The sequence below is a fragment of the Oncorhynchus nerka genome, linkage group LG10, assembly GCF_034236695.1.
Source record: "Oncorhynchus nerka isolate Pitt River linkage group LG10, Oner_Uvic_2.0, whole genome shotgun sequence".
Classification (NCBI taxonomy): Eukaryota; Metazoa; Chordata; class Actinopteri; order Salmoniformes; family Salmonidae; genus Oncorhynchus; species Oncorhynchus nerka.
In genome coordinates, this window is record NC_088405.1 from 9,272,995 (window position 1) to 9,290,840 (window position 17,846).

The window sequence follows — 17,846 nt, forward strand, 5'->3', positions numbered from 1 at the left end:
TCCACGGACTACTGTGGTTCCACAGACTACTGTTGTTCCACGGACTACTGTTGTTCCACAGACTACTGTGGTTCCACAGACTACTGTTGTTCCACAGACTACTGTGGTTCCACAGACTACTGTGGTTCCACAGACTATCACTGTATTCTGTCTGTCTGTATTTGCAGGATCTACCGTATGGGCTCCTAAAGCATGTACATTATGACATTGGAAATACGTTAGAAAATATAAGTATCAGGTACAGTTGACACAATACATGATACTAGCTGAAGTGGATTCCTGTGTGTGGACATTTGATAACCATTACAAAGCATTAATGTGCTTAATGATAAACAGTTTGTTGTTTTGGGGTATAAACATTCCTGATCCCAGATCTGTTTGTGCTCTTGCTAACTCCACTGCTGTTGTTGTCAAGAAAAACATGTTTGGCATAACAACGAGTGCCAAGGAGTTGGCGTGACAGTACATACAGACTGTCCCCTCAGGCCATAGCTTTCCTCCTAAAGGACACATCCTTCCCAGAAGCCCTCAGAACTGACTTTTTCTGAAAACAAACTGCATTTATTTACTGAACAATATCTACATATAAAACATTTTTAAAAACGTATCCGTTCTTGGAGAGGCTGACTTGAAGTACGAACGTTCGCTTAGTTTTTCTAAATATACTCATAATAGTTTGTTGGCAAAACAGCTAAAAATGCAGTTGATAACAACAGAGAACAGAAGACGGCAGGAGACGGGAGAGAAGAGGACACCGTGTGGGGGGGACAACTACTTACTGCACTACTTTTGACCAGAGCACAATGGACCCAGGTCAAGAGTAGTGCACTACTGTTTGGAATGGGGTGAAATTTGGGACACATCCAATATCCTAACATCCATTCAAATACTAAATAACATTGGTAGTGGGTTTGAAAAAAGGCAGTATTATAATAATACAGTATCAGAGTGATACGAGGGTAAAAATACAAAGCATTATTACATTTTAAAGGTATATATATATAAAAATAAAATTAAAAAAAGCACAGGAGGACATAGGTTGTATAAAATGGCACCCTAGTCCCTTTAGAGTGCAGAGGGCCCTGGTGAAAAGTAGTGAACTATACAGGGAATAGAGTAGCACTTCAGAAGCAGCCATAGTCTGGTGGTTCACAGTGATCGCTCCTCAGCTCAGATCAACGCCCCCCTGAAGGGACGTGATTGGATGTTCTGTCGTTGCCACCGGCAGCGGAGCCTGGCAAGTGGCGTGTCCCGAAGGTTCTCAAACTCGGAGAAACCCAGCTGGTTGAGAAGGTCGTACACCCCGGCCCTGGCTGCCACCTACAGGACAAACACAGGAGACAAACAATGTGTAAAGACCACAGCAGGACAAACACAATGTGTAAAGACCACAGCAGGACAAACACAATGTGTAAAGACCACAGCAGGACAAACACAATGTGTAAAGACCACAGCAGGACAAACAGGATAAACACAATGTGTAAAGACCACAGCAGGACAAACAGGAGAAACACAATGTGTAAAGACCACAGCAGGAGAAACAGGATAAACACAATGTGTAAAGACCACAGCAGGACAAACACAATGTGTAAAGACCACAGCAGGATAAACAGGAGAAACACAATGAGTAAAGACCACAGCAGAGCAGCCACCTGGGAGAACCACAGCAGGAAGAACAGGAGAGACAGCTATTGGTTAGAAGACAGCCGGTTGAGGTCACCCACACAACCACAGCAGGAGACACACACAGGAAACAACCAGGGCTGAAACATCAATGCACTTTATTTGTGAGTGATCTCTGACCAAAACAGTTGCATTTAACTCTACTTACAATGTCCTGTTAACACCCTACATAACCACAGGAGACACACAGGGTCCAGCTGAACCCAAATGACCCTGTTTCCTGGTGATAGTGGACAGTATATCATTATTCCTCCTTCTTCTGGCTCCTCCTGAACCAACACAGTTGTTTTCTATTCTACTTACAACTAATTCAATGAACATGTTTGTTTTATATTTAAAGAAAACAATAGATATTTGACCCAACTCTCCTCTGCGACACCTGGTCTCTCTCTCTCCTCTGAGACACCTGGTCTCTCTCTCTCTGTGCAACACCTGGTCTCGCTCTCGCTCTGTGCGAAACCTGGTCTCGCTCTCGCTCTGTGCGAAACCTGGTCTCGCTCTCTCTCTGTGCGACACCTGGTCTCTCTCTCTGCGCGCACCTGGCCTCTCTCTCTGCGCGACACCTGGTCTCTCTCCCTCTGCGGGACACCTGGTCTCTCATTCTCTCTGCGCGACACCTGGTCGCTCTTCTCTGCGACACCTGGTATCTCTCTCTGTGCGACACCTGGTCTCTCTCTCTGTGCGACACCTGGTCTCTCTCTGTGCGACACCTGGTCACTCTCTGTGCGACACCTGGTCTCTCTCTGTGCGACACCTGGTCTCTCTCTCTGTGCGACACCTGGTCTCTCACTCTCTGTGCGACACCTGGTCTCTCACTCTCTATGCGACACCTGGTCTCTCACTCTCTGCGCGACACCTGGTCTCTCGCTCTCACTCTCTGCGCGACACCTGGTCTCTCTCTATGTGTGACACCTGGTCTCTCTCTCTCTGCGACACCTGGTCTCTCTGTGACACATGGTCTCTCTTCTGTGCGACACCTGGTCTCTCTCTCTGTGCGACACCTGGTGTCTATCTCTGTGCGACACCTGGTCTCTCTTCTCTGCGACACCTGGTCTCTCTTCTCTGCGACACCTGGTCTCTCTCTCTGTGCGACACCTGGTCTCTCTCTCTGTGCGACACCTGGTCTCTCTCTCTGTGCGACACCTATCTACTCTCTCTGTGCGACACCTGGTCACTCTCTCTGTGCGACACCTGGTCTCTCACTCTCTCTGTGCGACACCTGATCTCTCTCTCTATGTGCGTCACCTGGTCTCTCTTCTCTGCGACACCTGGTATCTCTCTCTGCGCACCTGGTCTCTCTGAGTGACACCTGGTCTCTCTGCGCGACACCTGGTCTCTCTCTCTGCGCGACACCTGGTCTCTCACTCTCTCTGCGCGACACCTGGTCTCTCTCTCTCTGTGCGACACCTGGTCTCTCTCTCTCTGCGTGACACCTGGTGTCTATCTCTGTGTGACACCTGGTCTCTCTGTGACACCTGGTCTCTCTTCTCTGCGACACCTGGTATCTCTCTCTGCGTGACACCTGGTCTCTCGCTCTGCGTGACACCTGGTCTCTCTCTCTGCGCGACACCTGGTCTCTCTCTCTCTGCGTGACACCCGGTGTCTATCTCTGTGCGACACCTGGTCTCTCTTCTCTGCGACACCTGGTATCTCTCTCTGTGCGACACCTGGTCTCTCACTCTCTGGGCGACACCTGGTCTCTCTCTCTATGTGCGTCACCTGGTCTCTCTTCTCTGCGACACCTGGTATCTCTCTCTGTGCGACACCTGGTCTCTCACTCTCTCTGTGCGACACCTGGTCTCTCTGAGTGACACCTGGTCTCTCTCTCTCTGCGACACCTGGTCTCTGTCTGTGCGACACCTGGTCTCTCTCCTCTGCGACACCTGGTCTCTCTCTCTGCGTGAAAAAAAGTAGTGCACCATCTAGGGAATAGGGTGCCATTTCAGACACAGTTCTGTTTAGATCAGGTAGCTCTTTCAAGTTGGTCACTTACTCACTATATAGTTGACCTACATTTTTTTTTCACCACAAATATACTTCTGATAAATTAAATGTAATCTCCTCAGACGGCCAAAGCAGTGGTGGAAAAAGTACCCAATTGTCATACTTGAGTAAAAGTAAAGATACCTTAATAGAAAATGACTGAAGTAAAAGGGTTGGGATGACCAGGGATGTTCTCTTGATAAGTGTGTGACTTAGACCATTTTACTGTCTGTCCTGCTAAACACTCACAATGTAACAAGTACTTGTGGGTGTCAGGGAAAATGTATGGAGTAAAAATAACATACTTTTCTTTAGGAATGTAACTGAAGTAAAAGTTGTGAAAAATATAAATAGCAAAGTATCCAAAAAAAGTACTTTTTACTTAAGGATCTTGCACCACTGGTAACCTCTGAATCAGATGAAGTGGAAATGCTTTTAACATTTACATACATTTAGCCTGCGTGGAATCAGAAGTGCTGTTTACTAGAAGATATGGAGTATTTACATTCCAATGTTTGCTTTAAAGATGCACCGGGAATGACAAATGGTAAACAATGGTTCTGGAGGCCATATGAGTCTATGGAGAAACTGCTGAAGACATTGTCTGCGTCCCAAACAGTGGTACCCTATTCCCTTTATGGTGTAGTACTTCTGACCAGAGCCCTATATTTCTTATTCCCTATATAGTGCACTACTTTTGACCAGAGCCCTATATTCCTTATTCCCTATATAGTGCACTACTTTTGACCAGAGCCCTATATACCTTATTCCCTATATAGTGCACTACTTTTGACCAGAGCCCTATATTCCTTATTCCCTATATAGTGCACACTACTTTTGACCAGAGCCCCGTTAGTCTGCAAAACCCAACCCGGCAACAGTGACTAGAGTCTGGGTTTCAATGACAGACTCGTTTGGCAACTTCTGGGGTGGGTCCTCTTCAGACAGGCAACTCTCCTAACAAATCACAAGCCACAACGTCGCGATTCAAAACCAACGTTTTCAGGCAAAGCCTTTGCAGCGGTTTTAGTGGAGGTAGTTGATGCAAATTTGCCAGTAGCCAATCACAAAATGCACTCCTGAAAGAAAAGAAAAAACACTGATCTCCATCTTGCTAGTTACTATTTAGTATGTTATTTAAGTGGATAGAGTAGAGATGTGGGCATGGTTCCTCTAAGCCAAAAGAGTCCATCGTTGAAAGCAGACCCATGTCCCTGTTGCCTGGGGTTGGGCGTCCCAGACTATGAGCCCTATAGATGCCATTAGGAACCCAGCCATTTCCAGTCTCTGCTGGAGAGTTGTTGGGTATGTAAAACATGCTGAAGGACATATTTGGGGAACAATGGTTGAGATAATCATTGTTTGGCAATATCCCTTATTACTCTTCAACCATTGATTATAGCTTAGAAAGCCAGCATTGTAGAGCCAGCAAAGAGAGCAGACCTTGTGGTGTAACGCGGTGGCCTTGTCTCTGACCACGCTATATAGAACGCTCCAATAGGATCCAGATTATGTAGCACTGAAAGCATTTTCAACCGTCTACTATGTCACTGTTGGAGAAAGATTTTCAGCCACTCAGCAAGAATCCACGAGACCTTATCCATTCTAAGCTGATTCATACAGAACAAAACAAGATGTGCAGTTTCCATCAATGGTGCAGCACGGTGCTGCTCACTATCCAGGAAACACAGAGACAAGTACATGGTCATTTAGCACACGCTCGTACCCAGAGTGACTTACAGTTAGGTGGTTCTCTCACCTTTAAGATGAATGCACTAATCAAAGTCAGTACATACATCTGCAGTAAACAAATCAGCCCTAATGACCCATAGCTAACTGGAAACACTACAGAATGGGTCCAGCCAAACTGACCTTACAGCAGGTTTGATTCCCAACTGGCCAAGAATCCATAGATTTAACATGAAAATAATTCCACTAAAGAATGGGTCCAGCAGGTCCATCAGTATGACTCCAGGTCCATCAGTATGGCTCCTGGTCCATCAGTATGGCTCAGGTCCATCAGTATGGCTCCATGTCCATCAGTATGGCTCCAGGGCCATCAGTATGACTCCAGGGCCATCAGTATGACTCCTGGTCCATCAGTATGGCTCCAGGTCCATCAGTATGACTTCATCAGTATGGCTCCAGGTCCATCAGTATGACTCCATCAGTATGACTCCAGGTCCATCAGTATGACTCCATCAGTATGGCTCCAGGTCCATCAGTATGACTGCAGGTCCATCAGTATGACTCCATCAGTATGGCTCCAGGTCCATCAGTATGACTCCATCAGTATGACTCCAAGTCCATCAGTATGTCTCCAGGTCCATCAGTATGACTCCAGGTCCATCAGTATGACTCCATCAGTATGACTCCATCAGTATGGCAGGTCCATCCAGTATGTCCATCAGTATGGCTCCAGGTCCATCAGTATGACTCCCATCAGTATGGCCATCCAGGTCCATCAGTATGACTCCAGTATGACAGGTCCATCAGTATGACTCCATCAGTATGGCTTCAGGTCCATCAGTATGACTCCATCAGTATGACTCCATCAGTATGGCTCCAGGTCCATCAGTATGACTCCATCAGTATGGCTCCAGGTCCATCAGTATGACTCCATCAGTATGGCTCCAGGTCCATCAGTATGACTCCATCAGTATGACTCCATCAGTATGGCTCCAGGTCCATCAGTATGACTCCATCAGTATGGCTCCAGGTCCATCAGTATGACTCCATCAGTATGGCTCCAGGTCCATCAGTATGACTCCATCAGTATGGCTCCAGGTCCATCAGTATGACTCCAGGTCCATCAGTATGTCTCCAGGTCCATCAGTATGACTCCATCAGTATGGCTCCAGGTCCATCAGTATGACTCCATCAGTATGACTCCAGGTCCATCAGTATGACTCCATCAGTATGGCTCCAGGTCCATCAGTATGACTCCATCAGTATGACTCCAGGTCCATCAGTATGACTCCATCAGTATGACTCCAGGTCCATCAGTATGACTCAATCAGTATGGCTCCAGGTCCATCAGTATGACTCCAGGTCCACCAGTATGTCTCCAGGTCCATCAGTATGACTCCATCAGTATGGCTCCAGGTCCATCAGTATGACTCCAGGTCCACCAGTATGTCTCCAGGTCCATCAGTATGACTCCATCAGTATGGCTCCAGGTCCATCAGTATGACTCCATCAGTATGGCTCCAGGTCCATCAGTATGACTCCATCAGTATGGCTCCAGGTCCATCAGTATGACTCCATCAGTATGGCTCCAGGTCCATCAGTATGACTCCATCAGTATGGCTCCAGGTCCATCAGTATGGCTCCAGGTCCATCAGTATGACAGTCCATGGCTCCAGGTCCATCAGTCAGTATGACCATCAGTATGACTCATCAGTATGGCTCCAGGTCCATCAGGCTCAGTATGGCAGGTCCATCAGTATGACTCCATCAGTATGGCTCCAGGTCCATCAGTATGACTCCATCAGTATGGCTCCAGGTCCATCAGTATGACTCCAGGTCCAGGTCCATCAGTATGACTCCATCAGTATGGTCCATCAGTATGACTCCATCAGTATGTCCATCCATCAGTATGACTCCATCAGTATGGCTCCAGGTCCATCAGTATGACTCCATCAGTATGGCTTCAGGTCCATCAGTATGGCTCCAGGTCCATCAGTATGACTCCATCAGTATGGCTCCAGGTCCATCAGTATGACTTCATCAGTATGACTCCAGGTCCATCAGTATGACTCCATCAGTATGACTCCAGGTCCATCAGTATGACTCCATCAGGGCTCCAGGTCCAGTATGACTCCAGTATGGCTTCAGGTCCATCAGATGACTCCAGGTCCATCAGTATGACTCCATCAGTATGGCTCCAGGTCCATCAGTATGGTCTCATCAGTATGACTCCATCAGTATGACTCCAGGTCCATCAGTATGACTCCATATGACTCCAGGTCCATGTATGGCTCCAGGTCCATCAGTATGACTCCATCAGTATGGCTTCAGGTCCATCAGTATGACTCCATCAGTATGGCTCCAGGTCCATCAGTATGACTCCATCAGTATGGCTCCAGGTCCATTCTGTTAAAAGGTTGCTTGGAGACTTAGCCCTTACTGGAGACCTCTGTGTGTCTGGGTGTTGGGGAGCGTGTGGGCCTCGGCTGATGGGTGTTGGGGAGCGTGTGGGCCTCGGCTGATGGGTGTTGGGGAGCGTGTGGGCCTCGGCTGATGGGTGTTGGGGAGGTGTGGGCCTCGGCTGATGGATGTTGGGGAGGGTGTGGGCCTCGGCTGATGGGTGTTGGGGAGGGTGTGGGCCTCGGCTGATGGGTGTTGGGGAGCGTGTGGGCCTCGGCTGATGGGTGTTGGGGAGCGTGTGGGCCTCGGCTGATGGGTGTTGGGGAGCGTGTGGGCCTCGGCTGATGGGTGTTGGGGAGCGTGTGGGCCTCGGCTGATGGGTGTTGGGGAGCGTGTGGGCCTCGGCTGATGGGTGTTGGGGAGGGTGTGGGCCTCGGCTGATGGGTGTTGGGGAGGTGTGGGCCTCGGCTGATGGGTGTTGGGGAGGCGTGTGGGCCTCGGCTGATGGGTGTTGGGGAGCGTGTGGGCCTCGGCTGATGGGTGTTGGGGAGCGTGTGGGCCTCGGCTGATGGGTGTTGGGGAGGTGTGGGCCTCGGCTGATGGGTGTTGGGGAGCGTGTGGGCCTCGGGATGGGTGTGGGGAGCGTGGGCCTCCTCGGCTGATGGGTGTTGGGGTTGGGTGTGGGCCTCGGCTGATGGGTGTTGGGGAGCGTGTGGGCCTCGGCTGATGGGTGTTGGGGAGCGTGTGGGCCTCGGCTGATGGGTGTTGGGGAGCGTGAGGGCCTCGGCTGATGGGTGTTGGGGAGCGTGAGGGCCTCGGCTGATGGGTGTTGGGGAGGGTGTGGGCCTCGGCTGATGGGTGTTGGGGAGGGTGTGGGCCTCGGCTGATGGATGTTGGGGAGGGTGTGGGTCTCGGATGATGGGTGTTGGGGAGGGTGTGGGCCTCGGCTGATGGGTGTTGGGGAGGGTGTGGGCCTCGGCTGATGGGTGTTGGGGAGCGTGTGGGTCTCGGCTGATGGGTGTTGGGGAGCGTGTGGGTCTCGGCTGATGGGTGTTGGGGAGGGTGTGGGCCTCGGCTGATGGGTGTTGGGGAGGGTGTGGGCCTCGGCTGATGGGTGTTGGGGAGGGTGTGGGCCTCGGCTGATGGGTGTTGGGGAGGGTGTGGGCCTCGGCTGACTCAGGCCAAAGGTGAGCATCGCCGGTGAATAAAGTATTTCACCTCTTTCTCCCGCTCTCTCTCTGGAGTCAAAAAAACGAAGCCATCACAGACAGGAAGTAGTCTTTCCCTTTCTCTTCTTATGAAATGGTTTGCCCTCTGGGCCCTGGCTGAAGTGTGCCTGCCTGTGTGTTGTGTCTGTTCGGTGACTGACTGTCCAGTGTGTAGTTGTGATAGTGAACAGAGCTGGCAGACTTGGTCTTTCATCTCCTACTGAGAAGATTCCACAGGCCAATAGTCATTAGGAGCCTGGCGCCAATGCTAGTACAGGGGTAGTGAGGTGAGTAGGTGTGTGTGTGTGTGTCTGTGAGTTAGGGTCTTGTCCCACAGTCGACCATGTGAAAGGCCCCACATACCAGGCGGGTACGGTGAACAGGGAGGCCTCTGTAGCACACATCAAAATAGCTGGGCTGACTGATTGGCTGCCCCTCCGGGAGGCATCTGTGGCATCCGCCATACACAAACCTGTTCATTGTACAATGAACCACCTCACGTCTCGTCCGCAAAACAGGCATTTCAAATTTCCTCTGATAATTTTACTCTGATGCAACGAACCTACGGGTACATACAGAGGCAATGAGGCCTAGTTAATGATAAGTATGTGGATGGTGCACCCTGGTAGCTTTTTCAAATCTTGGTACCACTTCAACCTACATCAACGCACACACACACACACACACACACACACACACGCAAAGCATCAACACAGGACTAAGATGGAACACCGTCTCTGACGCTCGTCGGATGTGGCAGGGCTTGCAAACTATCACGGATTACAAAGGGAAGCCCCAGTGATGCGAGCCTACCAGACGAGCTAAATGCCTTCTATGTTTGCTTCGAGGCAAGCAACACTGAAGCATGCATAAGTGCACCAGCTGTTCCAGACGGCGAAGCCAGACAGATTACCAGGATGCGTACTCAGAGTATATACTAACCAGCTGGCCTCTCCCTGACCTCAACCTCTCCCTGATCCAGTCTGTAATACCTACATGTTTCAAGAAGACCACCATAGCCCCTGTGTCCAAGAACGCCAAGGTAACCTGTCTAAATGACTATCGACCCATAGCACTTACATCTGTAGCCATGAAATGCTTTGAAAGGCTGGTCAACTCATCAACTCTATCATCCCAGACACCCTGGACCCACTCCAATTTGCATACCGCCCCAACAGATGATGCAATCTCTACTGCACTTCAAACTGCTCTCTCTCAACTGGATAAGAGAAACACCTATGTGAGAACGCTGTTCATTGACTACAAGCTCAGCGTTCAACACCATAGTGCCCTCAAAGCTCATCACTAAGCTCAGGACCCTGGGACTGAACACCTCCCTCTGCAACTGGATCCTTGACTTCCTGTCGGGCCGCCCCCCAGGTGGTCCGCCACACTGACCCTCAACACGAGGGCCCCTCAGGGGTGCGTGCTTAGTCCCCTCCTGTACTAGCTGTTCACCCACGACTGTGTTGCCGCGCACGACTCGAACTCCAACATTAAGTTTGCTGACGACACAAGTGTGGCAGGCCTGATCGCCAATGACGATGAGACAGCCTATAGGGAGGAGGTCAGAGATTAGACAGTGTGCTACCAGGAAAACAACCTTTCCTTCAACGTCTGCAAGTCAAAAGAGCTGATTCGTGGGCTACAGCAAACAGATGGCCGAGCATGCCCCATCCACATCGAAGGGGCTGTAGAGGAGCGGGTTGCGAGCTTTAAGTTCATCGGTGTCTACATCACTAAGGAATTAACATGGTCCACACCAACACAGTCGTGAAGGCTGTGTTAGCGTTGCAATATTGCTTTCCCCGAAGGAGGATGACTAGCTGCATCAGCAGTTGGTATGGCAACTGCTTGGCATCCGACCGCAAGGTTCTACAGAGGGAAGTGCGTACAGCCCAGTACATCACTGGGGCCGAGATCCACACCATCCAGGACCTCTATACCAGGCGGTGTCAGAGGAAAGGCCCAATACATCACTGGGGCCGAGCTCCCTGCCATCCAGGACCTCTATACCAGGCGGTGTCAGAGGAAGGACCAGTACATCACTGGGGCCGAGCTCCCTGCCATCCAGGACCTCTATACCAGGCGGTGTCAGAGGAAGGACCAGTACATCACTGGGGCCGAGCTCCCTGCCATCCAGGACCTCTATACCAGGCGGTGTCAGAGGAAGGCCCAGTACATCACTGGGGCCGAGCTCCCTGCCATCCAGGACCTCTATACCAGGCGGTGTCAGAGGAAAGGCCCTAAACATTGTCAAAGACTCCAGCCACCCAGGTCATTGACTATTCTCTCTGATACCGCACAGCAAGCGGTACAGATGCACCAAGTCTGGAACCAACAGGACCCTGAACATCTTCTATCCCCAAGCCACAAGACTGCTAAATAGCTAACCAAATAGCTACCAGACTATCTGCATTGATCACATTTTGCCTCATCACATACGATGCTGCTACTGTCGATTATCTATCCGGATGCCGAGTCACTTTACCCCCTACATATATGTACATATAGGTAGGGGTAAATTACCTCGTACCATTACCTCGTGCCCTTGCACATTGACTTGGTATTGGTACCCTGTGTATATAGCCATGTCATCGTTACTCATTGTGGATTTATTCCTTGTGTGATCATTTGTATATTGTTTTATCTGCATTGTTGGGTAGATAGTAGTGTCCGTCTGTGTGCTCATTTCCTCCTGCTCTCTAGTAGATAGTAGTGTCCGTCTGTGTGCTCATCTCCTCCTGCTCTCTAGTAGATAGTAGTGTCCGTCTGTGTGCTCATCTCCTCCTGCTCTCTGGTAGATAGTAGTGTCCGTCTGTGTGCTCATCTCCTCCTGCTCTCTGGTAGATAGTAGTGTCCGTCTGTGTGCTCATTTCCTCCTGCTCTCTAGTAGATAGTAGTGTCCGTCTGTGTGCTCATTTCCTCCTGCTCTCTAGTAGATAGTAGTGTCCGTCTGTGTGCTCATTTCCTCCTGCTCTCTAGTAGATAGTAGTGTCCGTCTGTGTGCTCATTTCCTAATGCTCTCTGGTAGATAGTAGTGTCCGTCTGTGTGCTCATTTCCTAATGCTCTCTAGATAATGTGGTTTGTTACTAGTTAATGGGGTTTGTTGCTAGATAATGTGTGTTTGTTGCTAAATAATGTAGTTTGCTGCTAGATAATGGATTTAGATCATGTGTGTTTGTTACTAGATAATGTGGGTTTGTTACTAATTAATGGGGTATGTTGCTAGATAATGTGGGTGTGTTATTCGTTAATGGGGTTTGTTGCTAAATAATGTAGTTTGCTGCTAGATAATGGATTTAGATAATGTGTGTTTGTTACTAGATAATGTGGATTCGTTGCTCGATAATGACGCCTATTCGAGGAAGGAAAGAGAGGACGTCTCCACTCTCTCACTTCAGTATCTTAACTAGTTATTTACAGATTATCTCATTTTGCTCTTTTGTAGCTTTGGCAACCATGTGTGTGTTTTCTATCCCAGTTCGCTCCTCTCCCTGTAGGCTTTACAGACGCTCCCCACCCCTTGGCTGCAATCCTTCTAATTTAGTGAACCGTGCTCGCACAACCCATGAGTTATTCCTGGCCTCCGGCAGCGGTTTGAACTGCCCATCTGCGGTCAAGAACAGAGAGTTCATCTCAGCCTATGCTGCCCTTCAGTCCCTAGACTTTTTGGCCCTGACGGAGACATGGCTCACCCCAGAGAACACTGCTACTCCAGCTGCTCTCTCTTCATCTGACTACCTTTTCTCTCATAGTCTGAGAACATCTGGTCGTGGCGGTTGTGGAACAGGGCGACTCATTTAACCTAACTGGAGATTTTCTCTTCTCTCCCTCCTCACCTGTCCATCTCCTCATTTGAGTTCCATGCTGTCACTGTCTCTTGCCCACTCAAGCTTAACATTGTCATCTATCACCCACCAGGTGCCCTTAGAGAGTTCCTCAATGAGCTTGACACCTTGATAATTTCATTTCTTGACGATGGCTCACCGTTCTTCGTACTGGGCGGTTCAACCTCCTAACGTCCGCCTTAGATTCATTTCTTTCCCCTCTTTGTCTCTTCTGTTCTCACTCTTTCCCAGTCCCTAGAGGCTGTTTGTCTACTAATCTTTCCCCTCCTTGTCTCTTCTGTTCTCACTCTTTCCCAGTCCCTAGAGGCTGTTTGTCTACTAATCTTTCCCCTCTTGTCTCTTCTGTTCTCACTCTTTCCCAGTCCCTAGAGGCTGTTTGTCTACTAATCTTTCCCCTCCTTGTCTCTTCTGTTCTCACTCTTTCCCAGTCCCTAGAGGCTGTTTGTCTACTAATCTTTCCCCTCCTTGTCTCTTCTGTTCTCACTCTTTCCCAGTCCCTAGAGGCTGTTTGTCTACTAATCTTTCCCCTCTTGTCTCTTCTGTTCTCACTCTTTCCCAGTCCCTAGAGGATGTTTGTCTACTAATCTTTCCCCTCTTTGTCTCTTCTGTTCTCACTCTTTCCCAGTCCCTAGAGGCTGTTTGTCTACTAATCTTTCCCCTCTTGTCTCTTCTGTTCTCACTCTTTCCCAGTCCCTAGAGGCTGTTTGTCTACTAATCTTTCCCCTCTTGTCTCTTCTGTTCTCACTCTTTCCCAGTCCCTAGAGGATGTTTGTCTACTAATCTTTCCCCTCTTGTCTCTTCTGTTCTCACTATTTCCCAGTCCCTAGAGGCTGTTTGTCTACTAATCTTTCCCCTCTTGTCTCTTCTGTTCTCACTCTTTCCCAGTCCCTAGAGGATGTTTGTCTACTAATCTTTCCCCTCTTGTCTCTTCTGTTCTCACTCTTTCCCAGTCCCTAGAGGATGTTTGTCTACTAATCTTTCCCCTCCTTGTCTCTTCTGTTCTCACTCTTTCCCAGTCCCTAGAGGCTGTTTGTCTACTAATCTTTCCCCTCTTGTCTCTTCTGTTCTCACTCTTTCCCAGTCCCTAGAGGCTGTTTGTCTACTAATCTTTCCCCTCCTTGTCTCTTCTGTTCTCACAGAAGAGACAATCTTTCCCAATCTTTCCCCTCACTTCCCTCAACAACTCCTCCCTGACCACTGGCGGTGTCCCCTCACTTCCCTCAACAACTCCTCCCTGACCACTGGCGGTGTCCCCTCACTTCCATCAACAGCTCCTCCCTGACCACTGGCGGTGTCCCCTCACTTCCCTCAACAACTCCTCCCTGACCACTGGCGGTGTCCCCTCACTTCCATCAACAACTCCTCCCTGACCACTGGCGGTGTCCCCTCACTTCCCTCAACAACTCCTCCCTGACCACTGGCGGTGTCCCCTCACTTCCATCAACAGCTCCTCCCTGACCACTGGCGGTGTCCCCTCACTTCCCTCAACAACTCCTCCCTGACCACTGGCGGTGACCCTCACTTCCATCAACAACTCCTCCCTGACCACTGGCGGTGTCCCCTCACTTCCCTCAACAACTCCTCCCTGACCACTGGCGGTGTCCCCACTCACTTCCATCACCACTGGCGGTGTCCCTCACAACTCCTCCCTGACCACTGGCGGTGTCCCCTCACTTCCATCAACAACTCCTCCCTGACCACTGGCGGTGTCCCCTCACTTCCATCAACAACTCCTCCCTGACCACTGGCGGTGTCCCCTCACTTCCCTCAACAACTCCTCCCTGACCACTGGCGGTGTCCCCTCACTTCAGAATGGCCCGAGTTGCTCCCCTCCTGCTCCGTGGCTGAGTGACTCATTGCGAGCTTTACAGAACAGGACTGCAGGCAGTTGACGAAAATGGAGGAAAACTAAACTTCTAATATACCTATTATCCTTTCACTCCCTCCTCTCTACCTTCTCTTCCTGTGTATCCACTGCTAAAGCCACATTATGTCACTCTACATTTGAAGCTTCTGCCTCTAACCCTAGGAAACTCTTTCCACCTTCTCCTCCCTCCGTAATCTTCCACCCCCCCTCTCTGCGGATGACTTTGTCAACCACTTTGAAAAGAAGGTTTACAACATCCGCTCCTCATTCACTCAGCCTATTGAGTCCACTGGTCCCACTCATACAGAACTACCCTACGCCTTGACCTCTTTCTCCCCTCTCTCTTCAAATTAAATCCTGCGACTAGTGAGGTTGGCCGCCAGACAACCTGCCCGCTCAACCCCATCCCCTCCTCCCTTCTCCAGACCAACTCTGGTGACCTTCACCCATTCCTCACTTCTCTCATCAACTCCTCCCTGACCACTGGCTGTGTCCCCTCACTTCAGAATGGCCTGGGTCGCTCCCCTCCTCAAGAAATCAACACTCAACCCCTCTAATGCAAAACACTAGACAGGCATCCATTCATCCTTTTCTTCACAAAACACTCTGACCAATTTTCGGGTATTATTATTATTTTTTACATAATTTAGCAGATGCTCTTATTCAGAGCGACTTACAGTAGTGAGTGGACACCATTTTTTCCCTTCTCTCCACCTTCTCGGGGTGTTTCAGGCTCTGCACACACTCCTAGACTGCATCCTATCTAGCAGGCCGCTCCTACTAGGTGACGTGGAGAGGATCTGTGTCTGCACCACGTACTCTTACGAGCTACAGCAGTTTGTCAGATAATTAGACATCCTGAAAATCTGTCTTCTGTGGGACCGAACGGTGGAAAGATGAGACCCATGAACATGATGGTTGTCACAGGATTGTCTGAAGGTAACTTGTACTGGTTATATATATATATATATATAAACATATATATAGTGAAGCCTTATTCTAAAATGTATTCAATTGTTTGTTTTTTTCCTCATCAAGCTTTGATCGGGTTCAAGTCCGGGCTCTGGCTGGGCCACTCAAGGACATTCAGAGACTTGTCCAGAAGCCATTCCTGCGTTGTCTTGGCTGTGTGCTTATGGTCCTTGTCCTGTTGGAAGGTGAACCCTAGCCTCAGTCTGGCTGGGCGGCCAGCTCTTGCTGGTTTCAACTTCTTCCATTTAAGAATGATGGAGGAGGCCACTTCTTGGGGTCCTTCAATGCTGAAGACACTTTTTGGTACCCTTCCCCAGATCTGTGCCTCGACACAATCGACACCGTCTCTGAGCTCTACGGACAATTCCTTATACCTCATGGCTTGGTTTTTGCTCTGACATGCACTGTCAAATATAAACAGGTGTGTGCCTTTCCAAATCATGTCCAATCAATATCATTTACCACAGGTGGACTCCAATCAAGTTGTAGAAACATCTGAAGGATGATCAATGGAAACAGGATGAAACTGAGCTCAATTTACAGTCTCATAGCAAAGGGTCTGAATAGATATGTAAATAAGGTATCTGTTTTTGATTTTTTTTAAATACATTTTATAAAAATCTAAAAACCTGTTTTCGCTTTGTCATTATGCAGTATTGTGTAGATTGATGGAAAAAATCCATTTTAGAATAAGGCTGTAACATAACAAAATGTGGAAAAAGTCATGGTGTCTGAAAACTTTCCAAATGCACGGTACGTTCCTCTCGGTTTCTTGGCCCTTTCAAGATCAGCTACCTTGTCCTTGAACCTCAGGAACTTGACCACTATCGGTCTGGGCCTGTCACTTGGGCCAGTGGTGGGTTTTCCAGTCCTGTGGGCGCGCTCCACCTCAATCCTCCTGTGGTCCATCTTCTATTTCTCAGATCATTTCCCTCACTTTGTCCTCAGACTCTGTCCAGGTCTCATGTGGAGATTCTGCAATTCCGTCTACAACCATGTTGTTCTGCCTTGACTGTACCTCGAGTCTGATTTCTCTGTCATTGTTATCATGGATTCACAGACAGAACTGATGTCCTCTCTCAATTTCTTAGATTGCGGTCATCTTGCCATCCACCTGCTGTCACGCCCTGACCTTAGAGAGCCTTTTTATGTCTTTATTTGGTTTGGTCAGGGTATGATTTGGGGTGCGCATTCCACGTTTTGTTTTCTAGGATTTTGTGTTTCTATGTTTTGGCCGGGTAAGGTTCTCAATCAAGGACAGCTGTCTATCGTTGTCTCTGATTGGGAACCATATTTAGGTAGCCCTTTTTCCCTCCTTTCGTTGTGGGTAGTTGACTTTGTTAGAGGCATCATAGCCTAAGTTAAGCTTCACGGTCGTTTTGTTGGCGACATTTACCTAATAAACAGAAATATATGCTCACAACGCTGCAACTTGGTCTTCTTCCAGCCACGGCCGTGACACCTGCTACAGTTCTTCAGGTCCTGGATGTCTCTGGTCAGGTCGTTCACTCTTTTATTAGTTGAATCCACCAGTATTTGGACAAAACACTTGAAGCTATTTTCTTGTCGTGGTAACAATTGCTTGTAGAACTCTTTGTTCAATTATAAGATGCTTTACCTGTGATAGAGAGACACCACTGTCCTCAATGGTACACCTGCCGGCTTTGGATTTTGTCATGGTAGCCATCAACGTAGGTTACACTGTTACTCCTCACAGTTCCAGACAGGGCAGGTCACAGAGAAGATTGAAAACAACAACAAACAAACAGCAGGGATCTAGACAGTCACAAACCCGGGACAATCCGCGGTCCCAGCCACAATGGCTAACCTTGTCGCGAGCTGCTTTCAAGCCCTCAAGAAAACCCTGCCAACTTGATAGCTAGCTGCTACGCCAAATAACTCCTCAGACCTGGCCTTGGTCGGTAGGTTCCCTGGACAGAGTAGTAGTAGTCCCAGCAACTGATGCCAACTGCATCGCGGGATCCAAACTCAAAAGTTAGCAAAAGGGGGTTCAGCTCAATATCAGGAAGGTGTTCCTAATGTTTTGTTAACTCAAGTGTATCTTCCACCTAATCATAACAGGAAGGATATAGCCCCAAACCGACTGAGCGAACCCCCGACCTCACATATATCTGTATTCAACAACTGTTTTCATTAGCAATCGTTCCGGTCTATTTTTGGAATTCAATGTT

The 17,846-nt window shown here is 49.0% G+C and overlaps 1 protein-coding gene across 3 annotated transcripts in view; it reads right to left on the reverse strand.

Annotated features, from left to right (window-relative positions):
• Positions 1-535: 535 nt before the first annotated feature.
• pald1a (phosphatase domain containing paladin 1a) overlaps positions 536-17,846 on the reverse strand; it is a 174,798-nt gene continuing 157,487 nt past the window's right edge. For all 3 annotated transcript variants that reach the window (XM_065022967.1, XM_065022966.1, XM_065022965.1), the window contains one exon: positions 536-1,320. In XM_065022967.1, coding sequence (XP_064879039.1) covers positions 1,171-1,320 — 150 coding nt within the window. In that variant the 3' untranslated portion in view covers positions 536-1,170. The remainder of the gene's footprint in view (positions 1,321-17,846) is intronic.